The following is a 21,666-nucleotide window of genomic DNA, read 5'->3' on the forward strand; positions in this document are numbered from 1 at the left end:
AGTTAGATTTTTTAATTGACGGTTAGGGTAGTAGGTTTTATAATATTGATGTTATTTGACGTTAGGATAGTTTACGTTTTTTAACTTTGGCGTTATTTGGTTGGGTTACGTTTGCGGGGTCCTGCTGGCTCACTGTCAATTTTATATAGATACAACATGGCGCTATGGCAAAGTAGTAAATTTATTTGTTTCATACAATTAGTTGTGTTAATTGACATTGTAAGTACAAATACTCACTGTTGTGAAAAAAATCGCATTAGTTAATCTAAGTGTTCATAAGAATTGTACAAAATTACTTATTGTAGTGTAGGTTATTGCATTAATTATTTATTTTGTTTGTTTGTCAACAGACACATGCATATTATTGTGAATGGAATCTCTGTGATGTGGATCAGTATTGCTGCGGTGATAATCAATGTTGTAGTAATGTCTACAGTTTGTGGTACTTCTGGTAAGCATGATTTTCGTTATATGACTCTGAAATTTATGAGTAATTCAAATGACAATTGTCAACTTCACAAAATTAGGTAATTTAAAATCAGTACCAAGTTTAACCATTATACTTACTACGAAAGGCAGTATCACATCGTGTGCTGTTCTTACACATTTTGAATGCTAATTTATTTATTTGTTTCATCCATTCAACAATAATGTTGAATCATTTTTGTTTAGGTCATTATTAGTGAATTAGGCTGTAACTCATAGAATAGATTAGTAACGACCTGTTAAGCTATTAAAGTTGCAAGATATGTTTATAAAATGTAGGATTAAAAGACTAGTTTGAGCTAAATAAGTGTTTGAGTGGGAATTTAAAAATCTCTTATATAGCATGGGTTACAAAGTTTCACACTAGTGAAAATATATGGTGCACAGGAATTCCTAACGTAAGGAGTGGAACAGTACATAAATGCATTGTTAGTTTCAGTATTTCAAATATGATTAAATATTGGGTCCATTACATTGTTTTTTGTGTGAGAAACTATTATTGATTCATTATAATTCGTAACGTATTTTTAATTAGAAATGTGATATGATGTTTATTAAAGAATACCTATTATACCTTACATATAATATCAAACATTGAAATTGCAGGGCAGGTATTGTTTTTCTGATAATCATGCTGTCGTCATGTGGTGGCTTCTTCCGTTACTGCTATACAGGATATCGACCTCAAATAATAGTTCATCAGATAACAAACTATGTCCCACTCCCAACTGACAGAAACTGCCCTGAGGAAAGACAGGGACTTGTTGTAAGTATCATGATATAGACATATAGCCTATTCATTTCTTTCATCGAAACTTTCTTGTACTACAGTTGCAAAAGAAATTCTGAATAAGCTAGCCTACTTATTTCGAAGGTAATTATGTAGGCCTAGTAAGCATCAGCCAGGCCATCATCCCATTAGGTCTGGGCACATACATTACCAAATGTATACGTAGGCCTATATTTTAATTAAATTTTCAACGTCTTCTTACAATTTACATTATTGTCAGTTCTCTTTATATTCTAATGGGAAAATACATGCCCTGGCCTTCTTTTGCAGGAAGAAGATGATCTGGCCGATACTTACTACAAAATTACCATTTCAGTCTGTATTGAATTTTATTATATGTTCTATGCCAGTTTTCGCGCTGCTTGGTGACTGTTTGCCACCAAACAGGCGAGGCTGATTGTAAGAGTTACTTATCCATGCATAGCTTTTTCAAAATTCTTACCTTATCTACAGCTAGGGTCGCCAACCCTCCCGTATTTCCCTGGATCTCCTGTATTTGCCCTTAATTTTTAACAGTCTCCCAACTCCTGTATTTTTTCTCTTCGAGCACTTTCTCTCTTATTTTTGCATAATATAAAAATTATTGTTCTAAACATTTGATTTTGCCGTGAATAATGATTGTTTATATGATGAATTTTGTTGTTCAAGAAATGAATTAAAATGTGCAGTCTTTGTAATGGTAATGGTTGCCAGCAATGGGTTTTAGTGCTCATTTGTTTAAAATGAAACAATATTAGGTTTGTTTGCACAGTGATTTCAAACTGGTTTGAACAGTACCAGTCAAGCACACATGGATTTTACTGTTCGCACAGCGCAAACTTCAAACTCAAACTGTTTCTGACTAATAGTCACGCGTTTGTACAGCATGTCAAACTGATCTCAAATCGATTCCCGACAGTCAGAATTGATTTGCGAATCAAGTGCAAACCAATCTCAAATCATAGCTGACGCATGTGCATCAAGATAGTTTTGGCATTGTTTTCTGCATGTTATTTACAACATAACCTATACGGATATGCCCTAAATAAATAATCAATTGTATTTTAGTACTGTTTTCGTATAATTACCCTTTTTTTCAGGAAGGTAATACTATATATAAGCGTGTGTACTAATGTTAATTTTTACGGTGTAAGTTTTAAGCGTACTATTATTTTTTATTCAATAGCTGTAACATTTAATTCTCTTGATACGTCATGTCAAACTATTTTTATTTAATTTATAAAACCAATATATAGTATAGACGAAGTTAATGCTTTTAATTTAGTTCACTTTTAAAACAAAATCCACAGTTTGTGATTACGAGTATGCTCTTTATAAAGATTAACGCTATGCTTCAGAATACCGTGTAAGTACGTATGTAGCAAGACTGTGAAAATTGAAAATAATTTTAAAACTTTTTTTTTTTAATGATGGTACAAGGGTAGATAAATAAATACGTGCATAAAAAAGATATCTTGCACCAATGATGAAATAACGATATATAGGTTATGTACTTATGCGGTATTATTATGAAGTCGTTTCCAGATTAATTGTAATGAAATTATTTTCTGGAAGTATTTTAAAATAGAAGTGAGGCTAATTTAGGCCTATAATTGTTCTTTCAGATGTCTGATTCAAACACTTATAGTGATAACGATATGGAATACATACATATATATATATATATATATATATATATATATATATATATATATATATATATATATCTCCAATGGGGCTAAGTTAGACTTAGTGGAATCACAGTCTAGTATATACAGTCACGAAGCTCAATACGTAATAAATATGCATACATTAGATAGTTGCTCACCACCAGGATTGCTAATATCGCCTCATTACAGGCAATGCAAAATAGTACTGGCACAGTCTATTGTTTCTAGCACCCTCAAAACTCAAGCTTCGTGACTGTATATAGTAGACTGTGGTGGAAATTATCTGAAGAAAGAGACAGGCCCTAAAATGAAACTCATTTTCAACATATTTTCCCTAGATACAATAACAGCGAATTTATTATTTCCCTGTAATCCGCCATGTAGCTGAGAATCTCTCTCAACAATCTGAAGTATTACAATATTTTAATTAATTGATTCTGCTATCGTAAGTTCAAATAGGTATCTAGATGGCAGTGGTTCCAACCAGTTTAGAAATGCGTTCGTACAGCTCAAATCAAGGATGGTTTGAAATTGGTTTTCAAACTGATCATGAGCATTAGGTAAAGTTGGGACAGTTTGCAGTTCGCAAACCATCACAACTTGCTGTGCGAACAAACCTATTACAATTATAAACAAATAAAAACTTGCTAGTTTTGTTCCAAGCAGTGGCGTAGCGTCAATGTAAGCTAAAAAGCTCAGCTTCCCCAGTTAATAATAATTTCATAATAAATCTGCAGTTTATGATCAAATTATTTATTAATTTTAATAGAGTTTATATTTATGCGTTAAATATTGTGATGCGGCAGCTCAGGATGATTTGTGATGCAGCAGTAAACAAGAAGCCTGCACACACCAGCTTCCAAGCAGACTGGTTTCTTTCACTCATTCTTCTGTGTAACCCACCCCGCAGATTTCCATCCCTTTCTAACCTACCCAGGTCGCAAGGCACGGAAGAAGCTAGCTTTTACATTGAAAGTTTCCGAGTTATCCCTTTTCGTCAGTTGTGTTCAGTTGAAGTGTTAGTGTGCATTGCGGCTGATATAATAAATAATGAGCGAAATAACAGTTCCTGACACCAATTTACATGAATTTTTAGGACAATTCTATTATCAAGACTGACTTACGAACAAAAGTGCGATTTAAAAGACAAATGATCGTGTCTGTTTGTTAGAGGTATGTGTAAACCATGAAATGATATTTTACTACGTATCATTTGAGGTCATGTCTTATTGGTGTTACTTACGAGGTTTCAACCAATCTTCGGACTGCTGACTTGACATTGACTACTATTTATTTTAAGACTATATTTTTGTAATTCGTTTTCTCATATGTACATGAAAGACAACTTGAGTTAGCTTCCCCTGCTCAAAATTTCATGCTACGCCACTGGTTCCAAACACACCAAGTAATAATGCTCATACAAAGAGTGTGTTTTATCTCGAGGAACAATAATTGGTCAGATGTTTAAAACAGGAGCGCGACACATCTAATCAAATCAGAGCTGCAACCTGCAGTCGACTTCAACTATTACGTGAGACAAGACCTCACTCAAAGTACTCTTAATTTAAGACTAGCTGGCTAAGTGTAGAAGAAAGTTGTTTTTCAGTAATTGAACAGAATAATTTTTCAATTTTCTATGTGAAATTTCATCGATTCCTTAATCTTCCATATTTTCTTCAAAAAAAGTTGGCAACCCTTTTTACAGCAATGTTCAAAATGACCTCCTTCGACACACACACACACACACACACACACCGCCCCCCCCCCCCATTGTCTTTAATTGACCGCAAAATCTAGCAACAAAAATTTTATCTACTGCTATTATCTCTAGGAATGTGCTACTGTATTGAGGTTATTTTCTGTAGTTTTAATATAAGCAGTTTTGTGGCAGTTCATGTTAATGGTTTAGACACTCCAGTCTCTTGGGCAAGATGTAAGTGATTTCGTTGGTGTGTGTTTTAATAATCTACCTATCTCGACCAGGCTATACTCTTTTCACGCGACTTAATTGATGGAAGGTGGCGAATTTTTTTAGCCACTCTGAACAACACCAGGCATTCACACTTAAACAACGTTGCCTAGTTGATTACATGTGCCCAGAGAAAATATTTTAGCCACAAAGAAGATGAGATGCATGAACTAAGTCGCGTGAAAAGCATTATGGGCCGTATTCATAGACATTCTTAGCGCGGGCTTCTGGTGGATGATCAGCAAACTAACGTTTTTCGTATTCATAAACCAGTGTTAGCGATATGATATGATATGATATGAATCCTGTGCAAGTAATAGCCAGTCGATAGCCGGGGCTAGTTTAGCACGCTCGTAGCGCGACCTAGCGAAATGTCTATGAATAGCACCCTATAGTTTCTGCTCTGTTAAAACCTGGTGTTTCATGTTTCACTTAGTGCATTCCATAATCTCTTCTACTCAAATCTCATCCAAAAAATCGGATAATCCATATCATAAAAGATTTTCATAAATTAAGTGCATAATACTTTGATGTACAATTTCGTAATCAATATCCCGAATCTAGAAGAAAACTTACAAATTAAACCAAACCCTTTAACTCTATTAAATATAGAATATAATCTAAATTTCACAGAAGAAATACTGAAATCAGAAGTAAACACTGAAATACTGAAACAATTGTCTTTAGAGACAATTAATATTAGGTACCCTCCACAAAACTGGCTTCATTTATACACCGATGGATCCTTGATCTCCAGAGAACAAGGTGCCGGTGCAGGTGTTACGTGCTGTCTCTTCTCACTTTATAGATCACTTGGATATGGAACAAGTTTTGATGGTGAAATCATTGCAATAAGTGAAAGTCTCAGGAACCTTCTATGCCACAACAATAAATTTAAGAATGCAGTTATATTGTCAGACTCCAAAGCAGCTATTCTATCAATTGTCTCAAAACACACACCTTCATCTCAAACAGCAGAAATAACTAAAATGCTCTCTTAATTAATATCACTCAATAAAAGAATTGTATTCCAATGGATACCATCCCATTGTGGAATCCTGGGAAACGAGAATGCAGATGCTTTAGCAAAGAAGGGCAGCATTGCTACTTACAGACCTGTTACTAAATCTACGTATTACTCTGTGAAGAGATTTATTACATCTACATACTTAGACTTCAACAAACAAAATTTGATAACACAATCCCAAGGGAAAAAATGGAACTCTCTGCATCATAATCCACAGTTAATTCCCGATTTACCACGCAAATCGTCTGTAGCTGCATTTAGACTGGCAACAGGCCATGATTGTTTGGCCAAACACCTGCATAGAATTGGAATATATCAGTCCCCTAACTGCCCATTGTGCAACTCAAACCAAGAAATGGATTCGGAACACCTCAAAATCTGTGCTTCATTGGCTGGTCATGATAATGTCTTTGAAAAATATTGGAGTGCAAGAGGTCAAATGACTTTATTGTCAAATGCCTGGCATTAGAAAAACAACAACAACAACAATTTCGTAATTTCCTTCTTGGTCTTGTGTTTAACGTGCTATGCAATGGATCAGGAGCACTAAAAGTTCGGTTGTCAACGACGGTTCTTAAGGGCCAAGAGTTGGTAAATTGTCTGCAGAAAGACAGGAATAGTGGAAGTCTCATGTTGTAGATTTACATGCTTTAGCCTTGTTTTTTTTTTTTACATTAAATCAGGTACAGTTTCTCTTTTCCCAAACCTCTCAATTATTTGTAATTTTTTTTTTTTTTTTTCGATAATTAACACAATACGTTTGCTTTTGCAACTGTGGAAGACATTTTGCATAGAAGTTATATAAAACGGCCAATCGAATAGTAAGGCTAAGGAAAAAATGGTACACGGGTTTGTGGAAGTTCTTGGAGTAATTTCTTTGAAAACAGGTAGTGACTATTTTACAAGTAGACTAATTATTTCTGTTGTCGACAGCAAAGCATTCCTACTGCATACTGTGGTACTTGTAAGGGTAAAGGCTTGTGATAACCCTCTGTAGAAAAACTACGCAGAAACATAACATACAGTACTTCATAGTTTTTCTGCAGGAAAAAAAGTAGGATAATCCAATAATCTGTTAATAGGGTGACGGATAATCGGGGTTCTACTGTATATACAATTTGAGTAGGCCTAATTATGGGCAGTTTTGCGGCTTTTCTTTGTACTGCTGTGTCAGTTCTAATGCTGGTGTCTGACCTTGACTAACTTCAGATCATGGCCTTAAACTTCGTGTGTAAATATTATTAAAATTAAGTTATTACTTATTAATTACATAAAGAAAATAAACGTGCATGTATGTCATACTCCACTACTTTCATCACGACAACAGATTCAGATAGTCTTGTGTGTCATCAGAGGAATCATAAGATGTTTTTCACTGTAGAAGAGATTTGGGTTTTCAATTCGTATTTTTACTCGTACCGTACTTGAATTCATTAAAGACACTCTTAAAGGAGGAAGGAGTGTTCCGTTTTTTTAATATAGGGGGAAAATTACGAGAGGAAAATAAAATTGTGAAAAATGTTCTACAATTTTTGGGGGGGAGGAGAAGAGTATTATGTAAGTAAATATGTGAGCAAAGCTGACTCCATCTGTTAGTACAACCATAAAGCATCTAATAGATGCTATAGAGTTACCAACAACGAAAAAAAAAAAAAAAAAAAAAGCTGGCTGCTGAATCTCCATATTTGTTATGCATTAAGCTCCTTTTAGTTTGTAAAAAACCAAATACGAAAACATATTCGTGAAAATGGGATCAAAATTGGCGACAAAGTGAAAAGGAAAGTTCTACAAGAGATCAATTTTTTTTTCCAGCAGTTCAAGATAGATTATCTTCTAAGTACCTACAATCAAATTTTATTCCAACACAATTTTTGACAGGACATGGAAAATTTGACGAATATCTTCAGAGATTTTACATTTTAAATAATGCAAATTGTAAATGTGGAGAAGAGAATCAGTCTGTCAGACATCTTCTTTTCGACTGCTCCTTATTCTTGTATGAAAGGTACATATTGACGTCATATTTAAATAAGATCAACTTTGACTTCGGCACCATCGAACTGCTAAATTGTATGGTACTAACCCAATAATGTATATAAGCTACCCTAATATATCTATGGGTGAAATAGGATTTTATATATCGATCGGGTATTCAATAAATATGTGAGTAAATATGGTACTAGTCTTCTTTTCACTTCTAATTGTATGTGTTGTCTTTGTTTATATTTTACTGTTAGCTTTAATAGTACAAATGGCCAAATCACAAAATCACTATATTTTCCCACAGTTAAAGATAGATTAACCGTAAAGAATTATGAACCATCATACATATCCACGCAATTCATGACTGGACACGGAAAATTTAATTCATATTTTGAACGTTTAAAAAATGACAACCCAAACTGCTCTTCATGTCCCTATGAACACCCCACACAAACAGTCGACCACCTGTTATTTGAGTGCCCGCTACAAGAACGCAAGAGATACTGGCTAGGAACCCACCTTAGCATGTGCGATACAACTTTCTCACCGCCAATAACAAAAGTTCTTCTGAAGCAATGTTGCAAAAGGAATTTCACAGATTTATTACAGGTGTATTTAAGACCTTGTAGACAATAACAGTATTTACTAACAGTGTCCTATTTATTATTTTGGAGCCAAATTTGTAACTTTTAAAAGTATGGTTATCATGTTGAAGTGTGTGTGTTGTAGAGGATGCTTGATTTGTTGTGTATGTGAGTCATAGTTATGGGATGCTTGATTGTGTTTGTGTGACTATTGTGTATTAATTTATGATGTATGTTAGGGAAAGTTTCTTAATTGTGTTATAGAGTAACGGCTGTAAGAAATGTTATGTTTATGTATTGTAACTGTTTTCTGTATGCCTCAATTGATGCCTGATGTTTGATTTGCAATCGCAATGTTTAAATTACGGATTATGTTTTATTTCCATTGTGTAAGCTAATTTATTTTTCTTTTCAATTTGTTTTATGCTTAGGCCTATTTTTGTGTAAAACTATAGCCCTAGCATACATATGTAAAATAGGGCTATCCCCCATTGGAGATACAATAATAATACTATTAGCTTTACGCTTTATGAATAACATATACTGAGTCATGTTTTCCTTAAAAGGCATATGAAGATGTGGAAGCATCACTGAATCATCCTGACAGCCCACCGCCCCCCTACTCTGCTTCCATCATTCCAGGGAAGGAGACAAAATGAAGCACTGCAGTTTATTATTAATCTGCATGTTTTAAAATGAATTTACCTGCATTTTTCTTTAGTAATTTCGCCATCCTATAGTGGAAGCTGAAGTCTTTCTGTCTAGGATCATGTGTATATGTAGTTAAATTTAATATAATGTGTATAGTTTAAACTAACCTATATTTTTAAAGATGTTATATATACATACTACACAAAGTCTAGACATAGGCCTACCATGTCTAAGTAAGAAATGTGAATGTACAAATGAAATATCCCTTGGTGTGATCTTCCGATATTATTCCTATATTTATATAGATAGAATAAAACTCTGAACACGGTAAATTTACATATTTATTTACATCGTCATTGCAAACGTCATAATTATTATTACAGTTATGTTACAGAATATACTAAAGACATTTTATTAATAACATTGAATTTTATAGGTCAGCGTCTTGAAATTTGTTCTTCACTGCCACAACAAGCTGAAAGATAAGAGGGAATTTTAGTAACCAAAGCAAACACAATGAAATACATATGACATACACTTGCTGAAAAAATTCTGACACGAATTTCGAGAAAATTTGTGATATGAGTAACCATGTTTAGAAGGAAAGTTTTGATTTCAGTTTTGGATTAGCCAGGCCCAATGGAATAGACGACCTTTCAAATCTGGTACTGTATTAGCGATAACCTGATGATGGAACTATGGGTAGTTCTGAATATTAGGAGATACCAAGTCCAAATGTATGGTGTAAATTCCAAAACTTTTCTTCTAAACAATGTGTGATCTTCACATGCTGCCTCCATAATCGAGATACAAAAAGTATTTTAATAAGGCCAACTGTTCATTTTGTAGCATCGACACTTATGGTGTAAATCATTTTTAAGAGTGTTAAACTTTATATAAATGTGACTTAGAAATAATAAATTCTATGTAACTCTGACTCAGAAATACAGTGGAAAGCCTGATATAACACAGTTATAGCTTAACCGTGGTGTATCAGAAGGTGATCTGTGAAGTGACAAAACTAAATTTATGTTCTTTCATTCATCCTATGATTGTTCCTTGTGAGATGCTGTACTCATAAATTTTTATTTAAAAAGTGTATATATATTTTTGACATAAATAGCCTCCATCTTCAAAATCAGACTGACACATGAGGTACCAAAACAGAAACGGTAATGTAACATTTTCAGGGTGAACCATTCCAACCCTACAACTAATAATTCACACGATTGAAATGTGGTCTCGGTCGGGTATAAGACTATGATGCGAGCATGACCTTGAGATTATGCCATGAAGGTGGGGGCCTTAGGTGATTACCAGGCATTTTGGGAATAGGCGAAAATTTCCGGGCAGTATATCTCCTGACTGTGATGGGTTAGTACGTTGATTTTGGTGCCAAACAAAAGATCTCGTCTACATCTATGGATTTAAGCCTCGCATATTTACGTAAAATCCATGGCCGTGTTCCCAACATAGCCACACTCCGATTTTTTTTGTCTCATCAATTAAAAATGTGTATGTATCCAATGCCTACCACTTTGTGATTCAGGTTAAAATGTAAGTAAATGGAAACAATATATTACATAATGTGTGGCAATAATATGTTGTACATGCATTTATCCAATACAATTTTTAAGGTCGTCCTGCCACTGGTGTAGCTTGGTCGACTAAGGCGCTTGCCTGCCGATCCGAAGTTGCGTTCAGGCGCGGGTTCGATTCCCGCTTGGGTTTTTCCAAGGTTTTTCCCAACCATAAGGCAAATGTCAGGTAATTAATGGCGAATTCTCGGCCTCATCTCGCCAAATATCTCGCTATCACCAATTTCATCGACGCTAAATAACGTCGTAGTTGATACAGCGTCGTTAAATAACTAAGTAAAAATATTAAAAAAAAAAAAAAAGTCGTCCTAAAGCAAGATTCCCCTCCCCCGTACCTGCATTATATGATCTAAAATAAAAATAAAAGCCATTATATACAATAAGAAATGAAGCTGTGTTGGAAAGAGTGGGTGAAGAAAGAACGATGCTGAAACTGATCAGGAAGAGAAAAAGGAATTAGTTGGGTCACTGGCTGAAAAGAAACTGCCTACTGAAGGATGCATGGAAGGAATGGTGAACAGGAGAAGAATTCGGGGCAGAAGATATCAGATGATAGACGACATTAAGATGTGGATCATATGCGGAGACTAAGAGGAACGCAGAAAATAGGTAAGATTGGAGAATGCTGGGTTTGCAGTGAAAGACCTGCCCATGGGCAGAACACGTATGTAGGTGTACCAAGTTCTGTTATTTTCATTGGTATGAATAAATGTTGGTTTTATTTTAGTTTAAAAATCAGTGTTGCTGTATACTATCATGGTCATCCATGAATTTGTATTAATTGAGAATTTTTTTAATATGAGAAAAACAAACAAGACAGTACTTAATTCTGATTTCTTTTAAAACCATCCACTCTTTTGTGTTTGTCTGCCCATATGCAATCCCCTGCCTTTAACTTAGATTATCAACTTTTACAGCCCCTATTTTTAAAGTATTTTCTAATGGAAATTTAAGAGCATTTTATTGGTCTTTTCAGCTATTTTTAGATCAACAACATTCGCCCCTTGTTCATAAACCTCTAAGGAAAGAGCACAAGGTCGACCTAATAATAGATGTTTCCATAAGAAACCAAAACAGGCTGTGGCCTAAACCGCGAAGAAAGAAGTAATTTATGCGAAGTCATGCTTTTTTTTTTTTATTATTTAAAGAAGAGTTCGTATGCCAATGGCAAGAGTCTACTCCACCCATTTTCAACTGGTGTGCACGAGAAAATGAAAATAGTAAAGATTGTAGCAAATATTTCAAAAGTGAGTCCACAAGGGTCAAGTTCTAGAACAGTACGGTTCAGGGTTATAGGACCTATTATGCCTTCTTTAGGATCTAGTTCTAGCGAAATGTTTCTTGTACCTTCACGCATTCGATATGAGGAAAAATCCTTCGTTCCGACAGAAGAATACAACTATGAAAAAGGAACTGGACCATGTACTGATTGGTGAGTAAACTAAATCGGTTAATAATCTGCACACGTTTATGTTTACACGTGGGAAACTTACTTCGTTAATGTGAGTGCAGGCATTCCTGCATCAGGGCCTTTCCTGTAACCTGTAAGAAGAAAAACAGTTGCGTAATCATAAATAGTAGTAAATTAATCGCAGAAGATAATGATGAAAATTACTAATAATACTAACCTAGGTATAAGACTGTTGGAATAAATCCCCAATGAAAAATACACTTAGCGGCATTAATAACTAGTGAAAGCCTATCTTTTGTGCCTTGGCTCATTTTTACCATTGTACCAAAAAAATTTATTCGAAAGCGAGATGTATATCCTCTTCGATTAACAATTTAACTCTCAGCGTTAACCACAAATTCTAAAACTCTGCAATATGAGACTACAACATGTGTTTACTTTTTTACACCTTTCAGATTAAGAGCGGTTACAGTTTTTCATTTCACTACTAACATCAGTAATGCCAACTACTGTGTAATTGTGTATTTTCCTCTCTATTGTTTTTAGTCGACTATATAGTATACTGCAGTACAGTTTAAAATACGTATTTGACTGTGTTGCTCTAATAAAAGCAACCATAACTATAGAGTAGCATATTTTATAATATGTTGGGCGAATTTGATGAATAAACATATTTTCCTATTATCCAGACATATTTCTCAATTTATTTGAAGTTAATATATGTTTACCACGTTTCTAGTCAAGAGGGCTCTGCATGCAGAATATCCAAGTCCGAATTGATTTCATGACTCAAATCCTATGTCTTTGGATCAAATGAAGGTTGCATAGTGAATTACCGCTATGTGACAAGTTTCAGATACATTTTAGAATGCGACCATAGAACACTCGCTAACAAAAGTGTTCACATAATTCAGATAAATAACCTTCGAAACCATGCACATACTTGTATCAATGTGAGTAGCTTCGAGCAATGTTTCCATGAAAGAAATTAAGTGAACGAAAAAAACGGTGCTCCCATAACAAGAGGACTAGCCCTCTTGTTGTATAGTCTACCATCATCAACGTGTAGCAAGAAAAAGACGGACTCCCAAACTGCAATAACATAGGCTATACGGTAAGTTCAATCTTTACTACCAGTATTGGGTGACACGAAAATATGTAAGTACGTAATTTTAACCTGTAAAAGATTAATTTCATTTGTGGACATCAAATATGTGCGAATAATTAATTTTAATATATTTAGGTAAGAGATTTACTTTAACGATACCGCAGTTCACGTGCAAATGCATCTTCAGTTACAAGCTGGACCATGGGTACGTTTGGCAATTCAGAGTGGAGGCGGGAGATTCTAAAGAGTTATTGATGTATTGTGCTTGCTCATTGCTTTCGTTGTACGTAACTTGTTTTTTTTTTTCCATATTACTTTATACACAAAGGTAAGATCAAGATTCAGAATAGTGATGTAAATTATTACGGATTCGAAAATTGTGTTTTATTGCAATCAATTAGCTATACTTCAGAATACGGCGTAAATAGGCTATTTACATACAAAGACTGCCACTTAAAATAATTACAAAAAAAACATGCTTTTTATTGATGGTACAAAGGTAAATGAATGAATAAATAAAAAAGATATTCCTTGCACCGAAAATAACAACATCAATAATGCAGTAAAGGAGTAAGTTCCTACGCAGTATTCTTAAGTTCCATTCAATTAACAAATTTGTGGCTACCAAATTGACAATGTTTTGCGACTTTATGGTGTTTCACCTGTAACGTGAAAGGTCTAGGATATCATATACATTTTAATTTCATGTAATTATCTGTCGTGCTTTTCTATAAATATTTCAGATGCCCAGGAAGTCAGTTTTAGTTTGAACCTGGCCAGTCACCATAACAATACTGTTATTCTAAATTATTTGTTATAAACTTTTTAGAATATAATTTTAAATAAATATATCTACAGAAAACAAGCTAAGAATGTAAATTATGCGAATAAAATAACATTGTAAACAGAGGAAACTATTGACATATTACAAGTATGAGGATGTAAATACACTTAGGGACAAAAAAAACCGGACACTTTAATATTTGCTGGTATTTTGCAAAACATTATTTCCTCATACAATATTATGGTAGCCATCTGTTGTTATGAGACGTATATACATTGTTGATTGTTTTTTGTTTTATAAACAAGCCATTACAACCAAATATTCCAATTTTGCTTTCGGAGTCTCAGCTATAACAATTTTGTCTCAACCATTTCGTGCTTCATTATCGTTATCATTCGTTATTTCTTTATTTTTACATTTTCTGAATTTAAGTGGGGTTGTAACATTTGTCTTAAAACAACATGCGACCTGAAGATGTGGCTCGAGCTGTAGCCCTTTACGATGATGGACGCAGTGTACGTTACATTGCAAATGTTATGAATATGGCTAGAAACACAACCCATGATGCCATAAAACGGTATAGAGAGACCCTAGAATATACCAGAAGACCAGGTTCGGGTCGTCCAAGAGATACAAATCCAAATGAAGACAGTGATAGGTATATAAATGAATGTTTGGCTGATCATGTTGTGCCATTTGGCCAATTTGTGGGCGATAATTTTGTTTTAATGCATGGTAATGTACGGCCGCTTATTGCCCATGCGGTCGGAGATTATCTCCAAGAAGTGGGAATCCATGTTCTTCAATAGCCAGCAAGGAGTCCAGACATGAACCTAATTGAACACGTGTGGGACATGCTGGGACGGCGTGTTAAGAATAGACGACCGAGACCAGAATCGTTACAAGAGTAGAGGCGAGCACTTGACGAAGAATGGAAACTTATTCTTCAAGAAGATATTGCTAACCAAATTGAGAGCATGCCAAGACGTATGGATGCAGTTATTCAAGCTAGAGGGGGTGATACCCGTTACTAAAAAGAGTTTTTAATGTTTAAGGCACCATAAAATGAAAAAAAAGCAGTTAGATCAAACGATGCCATAGTTATACGCCCTTTGTAATGTTTTGTAAATTTTCTCATCAGAGTTTTTTTTTTCAAATGTCGTATAAGGTGCTAAATGAAACATTATTTTGTTTAAATGGGTTTTGTTTCATTTTGAAATAATTGGCAACAAAATACAAGCAAATATAGAAGTGTCCGGTTTTTTTTTGTCCCTGAGTGTAGTTAGGCCAAGTATAAAGATCTATGAAAAAATGAAGGAACGTACCTTCAACATAATACGTAACAAAACACATCATTGTCTATTAAGTATGTGCCAATTAGCGTAAACTCAGTGAACTTTAAATCCTGTAAATACAAGTGAAAAGAAACACGTTTATAACTAATTTATTACAGAAGAAATAATATTAATAAACAAACCTTGAAAACCAACAAAGTGAGTGTATGCATCTACAAATTATAGGCAGCTCTGACGTATAGCAGGCATTCCGAATCTTCAACAAAACTGCAACATTTATGGGATCACAAAATAGCTGTTTGCAATGAACTTGAAAATCAACGGTGTAACTTTATTGTTATAGCAGGTGAGACCCAAGAATTTGGCTAGAATTCTGATACACCATTAATCACAAGTAAAACTATGAAAAATGTAGTTTATATAATATTTAATTTTTAGAGGAATTGTCAGTCGGTTTGTTATTATTCATAACCGTAAAAATTGCCAAAGACTACAGCCATATTTTAATTTATTGTCTTGTTTTTATCGCCAACACGCACTTAGTTTATAATACATCAGCAATTAACGTTTGGTACGACGGCGAACATAATTCCATCGACACACACTTATATATTGTAACATTAATTTACATTGAAAATCGGCATTAGCACAAATACATGTTATGGATCGTAAGCCTCCGCTTGACAGTTAAATTACAGTGTTGCCGACGTATGGCTCCGGCTTGTAACTGAAGAAGGTTCACATAGTGCATTGTGTTTGCACAGTCTAGTACAGTGGTCGTCACCACTCGCTGAAATGTGCAATGGGTACGCGGTGCCGTCTCGTGTGCACGGTCGTGCAACAGGGAGAGATAGCATACCCGCTAGCAGCTACGAGAGCATATAGTGTACTGCGTTTTCAGCGGGTAAGAGAGGCTAGCCCCAGCATGCTCTGTGCTTACGACCCCTGGTCTAGTATATACAGTCACGAAGCTCAATTCTTAATAAATATGCATCCATAGATAGTTGCTAACCACCAGGATCGCTACTATCGCCTCATACAGACCCTTTCCCTAGCAGACGATAAAATGTATTATACTTTCGATATCGTACTCTTTTGAAAAAATTAACACCTTCCTTCACTATTGAAATATGAAATACATAAGGTTTATTTATTATTTTCATAAATATATATTATATTTTATAAACTCGCCTTCCTGGGTCTTTCGGAAGAAGGATAACTCTGACCTCTTTTCCTTACAATTTATAGTAGCACAAACGTCACCTTGCTCCACATTATTATTGTATTTTTAGCCATTTACAGTTATTACAACTGATAACGAACATTTCACAGTTTACACAACTTTTCATAACAAGCGAAATACGACAGTCAATACCATTTCGACCGAGACCAGGCCGTAATGTATGTTCTAGTTTTCTATTTCAGTGTATGGAGCCCAGTGAAATATTATATCATAACTTTATTGCGATTCATTGCTAAGTTTTATTTAGTGTAATGTGTCCATAAGTTCCGTTTACTTCTTGTTGCATAATATGTTGCAGAAATAATTACAAAACTGTTATTTTAATGTGAAGTGAATTTTACATGTTAACACAATCTGTTCGCATCAACATTTTAAGTTTAGAATGGAAGCTATTTTGAGGTTTAATAAAAAAGAATTTATATTGTGATTTTAATTTAGCACATCTACTTTCCATAAATTGTAGATAGAAAATTTACCATACCACTCCTATGAAATTAGTGTACGTACGATTGTGTTACTTCATCTCTTAGGTAGTAGATAAATACAATAATTCAATACTCAATTGTAATATTCAAATACAGACAAATTGAATGTGAATGTATAAATGCGAATATTGAAGTATTGGTACAGTAAACATAACCTATAATTTTAACATAATATCACAGTCTAATATATACAGTCGCGCAACTTTAACACTTTTTTTGCCAACATTCACGACACTAGCGCTCAAGCGGCAGGCAAGGCACTAGTCATAGGGTTGATACAGCCAGCACGTGCTTTAAAGGTATGCGAGATGTTATAATAACGTTTTAATGTGTGCAATGACGAAAATTGCAGTAAGAACAAGTTTAAATCTGAATTCATGGCGTATTATAATCCTTTTGCAAAATATTCACTTCTTCGATAAATCCAGACCGTGTCGATAAATTTCTGATGTGTAAGTGTTGATTCTACACTAATGCCTACATTTTCTGAGTTAATTGAAGTTACAATTTTTTCAACAAAATTGTGTATTCATTTGTTCTCACCTACGTCATAATAACAGTAAGTGCATGTAAATTACGTATTATATAGCTAGGTAGGGTAAGTTAAAATTAAGCTTATGTGTGAAAACTGGAAATGTAATGTAAAATGCGGTAAACTTTCCATAAAAATTTAAACCATAATATCAGCACTATTAGCGACTCAAAATAATAATAAAAAATGGAAAAATATGAACTTCATAAATCAATGTCTGTCAAATTAAGGGTTTAAATCTTCCCCTTTTTTATTTTTAAGTTTACCTCAGCGGCCGAGTTTGCCCCAATTTGCGGTATGGAAAATAGTTAATTTCTCAGGAAATAGGGAGGGGAGTTCACCACGCGATGTACCCTACGAGATATGCCCTACAAATTTGACTCTTCTCACAGGAAATATAGAGTTCCAATGGTTCATAAATATATTTAGGAATGAATTGAATTAACCGTCCACGTACAAACAATTATATTATTTCAAACCATGATACGTGTTCAGGGCCATGATTCAGTTGTAAGGAGCAGAAAGAATTAAGTTTATTCTCAACTTCTGAAACTTGTAGATTAAATGTGTGTGAAATTCTTCTAGGATTCTAAAGTAAAATTAATAAGAACCATATACACTTACTGTATAGCATAAAAATATAAAATAAATTACGCAAAACCCATTTTCTGATGTGTTGTCATATGTCGCTTGCACACTTTTAACTTGCCTACCGCTAGAGGGTTACTGTCGCGCCAGCTGTCAAATGTTGGCATATTTTATACGTATGAGTTGCGCGACTGTATATATTAGACTGTGATAATATCTAAATAGCCGTGCGGTGCAACTGAAAATTATTGCATCGTGCATAAATGAATATACAAGAATTTCGCAATATTTGATAGAAATAAAGGCAGGTAGGTCTATTACACATACGAACAACGTAATTTCCACACAAAAAAATAATATTACTCCTTAACTCGCAAGTGAATTATATCTTAAGTGTCTCATAATCATTGCTTTAAATCTTATTAATGCAATTACACTACATTTTAGAGAAATTATGTTACTCTTTATGCATTCCAAATAATTTATATGGTTGAAACGCCGCCCTTTGTGTTCGGGTTAAGCGAGTCGCATGGTCTGCCTTACGGCCTTTATTAGATAACGATTTCAGTGACACAGTCTATTGTTCCTAGTATTCACAGCGCTCCAAGCGGCTAGCAACTATCGCGAGAAATGCAAAAAATCATCCCAAGATTCGTGACTGCATAACTAGACTGTGGTGTTTGTGACATGGCGTTGTTTAACATAAAATTAATTAACTTAAGGCTGGTTCACAATAACAACAACGGCAATATTGTTAAAATAAATGCATTTAAATGTGAGCATTCACAATAATTAATTGTTAATATTGTGAATGCTCACATTTAAATATATGTATTTTAACAATATTTCCGTTCTCGTTCTCGTTTCCGTTCCCGGTTTATTGTGGTGAACCAGCCTTTAACCTCACTTCCGGAGAGTGAAGTGTAGTCTAGCATAGCTGGATGAAAGTCACACAAGAAGAAGTGGAGAAATAGTAAATACGAACGGTATCGATAAAGTAAATAAATACGTTTTATGATTTTCATTGATTACATTTTATTAATGTTACAGGCTTTGAGTTCTGAGCTGTGCAGTAACGTTCGCACTATAATGGCGGAACTATTGCTGGATTCCGACATACGAACTTGGGTTTTCTTACCTATTGTTATAATAACTTTCCTGGTGGGAATGATAAGATATTACATATCTATAATATTAGCACCACAAAATGTGATGGAATTACAACATATTCAAGACACTCAAGTCGTAATTAGGGCTCGTATTTTACGAGAACATGGAAAATATATACAATTCCAGTCATTTCATATGAGACGCCACTACTTTAATAGCGAAGGAGAAGGCTATTTGAAGACCATGCAACAAGCAAAAGTTTTTCAAAGACTAATAACTAGTCCCAGTTTTATAACAGATATGTTGAAAGGCTATGCTACTAATGTTCAGACTATGATTTTCATTGGTGGCTGGATCAACTGGACGTTCTCGGGGTTTGTGACATCGAAGATTCCATTTCCACTAACTTCACAATTTAAGTCAATGTTACAAAGAGGTATTGAACTGCAATCCTTGGATGCGTCTTGGGTGTCATCTGCTTCTTGGTATTTCTTGAATGTATTTGGTCTTCGGGGAGTTTATAGCGTATTACTCAATGAGAGTGCTGATGTGACTCCAGTGTTCCAGAATCATATTACTGCTGAGGCATTGTCAGTTTCCGCTGACGTGAAAGCTAATTTTAAAACGGAATGGGAGGCCCTCAAGATATGTGAGCATTATTGGGTTCTGAAGGATGTAGAGAAAAACATTATTTTACAAAGTATCAGTACAATATATGTTTAAATAAATTTATTATGAAAATATGAAACAATGATAGATAATAAATATGCGCGAAAAGAGGATCTATTATAAAAGATATTGTGAGACATTTGCACATTATGCATTATGTGGTTATTGAAGTAATACTTGCTGCTAATTTCATATTACCATTCTGTTTTAGTTTCATTATTTGAATTTGCATAGTTTCTGTTAATAAATGCGAACATTACACATTTAATGTAACGACCAGTAATTTTATCACAATGTCTTTCAACCTTGAGTACCATTAGTATTATTATTATTATTATTATTATTATTATTATTATTATTATTATTATTATTATTATTATTATTATTGTATAATTGAGCACCCACGTGCAATAATGGGGTAAGTAGTTACGAAATATACATTCATACTTACCCATTATTGCACGTGGGTGGTTCTTTCATGTCCTTCCAGTCAAAATACAACAATACGGCCTACCCAAGAGTTTTGCGGAATTTTGGATGCGAGTGTCGAAATACAGACTAGAGTCTGCTAGAGTTGACCGTGCTACAGCTCACCGTACTCTTCTATAACCAGTAAGGACACAAGGAGCAGAAATGAATGATGCCAGTGTCGAAATACAATGTTAATATTTTATTGCTATTAGTTTTTCGCTGGGTTTTAAACGGAATTGTAGTGGTTTTATCTGCATTTAGTTTAAGTCCATTACTAGTGAACAATTTATTTGGTTTATCGTTTGTCTTCGAAATAGGCCTAGGTAATTTTTGTAAGCTACAGGACATCATCTTCTTCCATAAGCAGTAAGGACACAAGAAGTGTCATGAACACAAAAAGCTATGCTCGGAGGGACACAATTTGTCTCATTTCAAATTTATGGCCCACTGTTTCACCAGTTCTCTCCCTTTTTTAAAGAGAATCTGCAAGAAAAGAAAAATACTGTAGTACACACGGTATGTATGCCGGGCTTTCTTACATATTTACGCATGAAAAAAAATGCTGCTAATTAACAAAACTATGGACTTAACTTCCTAAAAGTTACCTGAAATATAATATATCAGTTGTAGGCTTCGTATTCCAGCCACCTATAAACTGGAATGAAGTTGTTTGATTCGAAGTATATGTGACGTCACAGCACAGGTACAGGTACGTTCATATGCAAAATAGTTACGCATCCTCTGCTCTCTTCCTCTAGAAAATCAAAACCGGGACGCAGTCATGGTGAGTAATTTTATCGATCACTGCTCTTACTAGTCGTATTATTCAAATAACTACATCTTTGTGACTGATTGGAGGTTCATTGCAGAGGTAAAATGCCTTAGCTTAGACGCTGAAGCGTGTAATATTGCGGGGCGTAGTTGAGGATATTTGAACTAATATTTTCACTGTCAATATAGACAACATTACATATAAATTGTGTAAAATAAACGTAAGCAGTGCACTGAAGACACTGAAATACCAAAAGGCACAGAAAGTGTGTTAAACGTTATCCAAAAGAACCAGTACCATCAAAATCTGAATATTATGAAGATATTAACTCGACGTTTAACATGGATTTGTGTAGCTTACCATGATGTTCAGTGCCAACATCCCAATTAATAAATTAAATGATGTACATTTTAGGGAATTTCTGGAAAATTACATAGAAAATTATTGAGTTTCCAGTGATG

At 34.4% G+C, this 21,666-nt stretch overlaps 1 protein-coding gene and 1 pseudogene across 1 annotated transcript; both read left to right on the forward strand.

Moving 5' to 3' along the window:
- The first annotated feature begins 3 nt into the window (after window positions 1–3).
- LOC138696910 (WW domain binding protein 1-like) lies at window positions 4–10,165 on the forward strand. Its single transcript, XM_069822388.1, has 4 exons — window positions 4–219; window positions 351–451; window positions 1,093–1,252; window positions 9,055–10,165. The coding sequence occupies exons 1-4, from the start codon at window positions 157–159 to the stop codon at window positions 9,145–9,147; spliced, it is 417 nt and encodes a 138-aa protein (XP_069678489.1). The 5' UTR covers window positions 4–156; the 3' UTR covers window positions 9,148–10,165.
- A 2,508-nt stretch (window positions 10,166–12,673) lies between these two features.
- LOC138696909 (ER membrane protein complex subunit 3 pseudogene) lies at window positions 12,674–20,223 on the forward strand (annotated as a pseudogene).
- Window positions 20,224–21,666: the final 1,443 nt, after the last annotated feature.

Source organism: Periplaneta americana, chromosome 3 (genome assembly GCF_040183065.1).
Source record: "Periplaneta americana isolate PAMFEO1 chromosome 3, P.americana_PAMFEO1_priV1, whole genome shotgun sequence".
NCBI classification, from domain to species: Eukaryota; Metazoa; Arthropoda; class Insecta; order Blattodea; family Blattidae; genus Periplaneta; species Periplaneta americana.

Excerpts from the sequence above, each read along its gene's own strand:
- LOC138696910 (XM_069822388.1), top strand. The coding sequence starts at position 157 with ATGGCGCTATGGCAAAGTAGTAAATTTATTTGTTTCATACAATTAGTT. Across the intron at positions 452-1,092 it reads TACAGTTTGTGGTACTTCTG|GGCAGGTATTGTTTTTCTGA; the intron begins GTAAGCATGATT and ends TTGAAATTGCAG. Across the intron at positions 1,253-9,054 it reads AGGAAAGACAGGGACTTGTT|GCATATGAAGATGTGGAAGC; the intron begins GTAAGTATCATG and ends TTTCCTTAAAAG.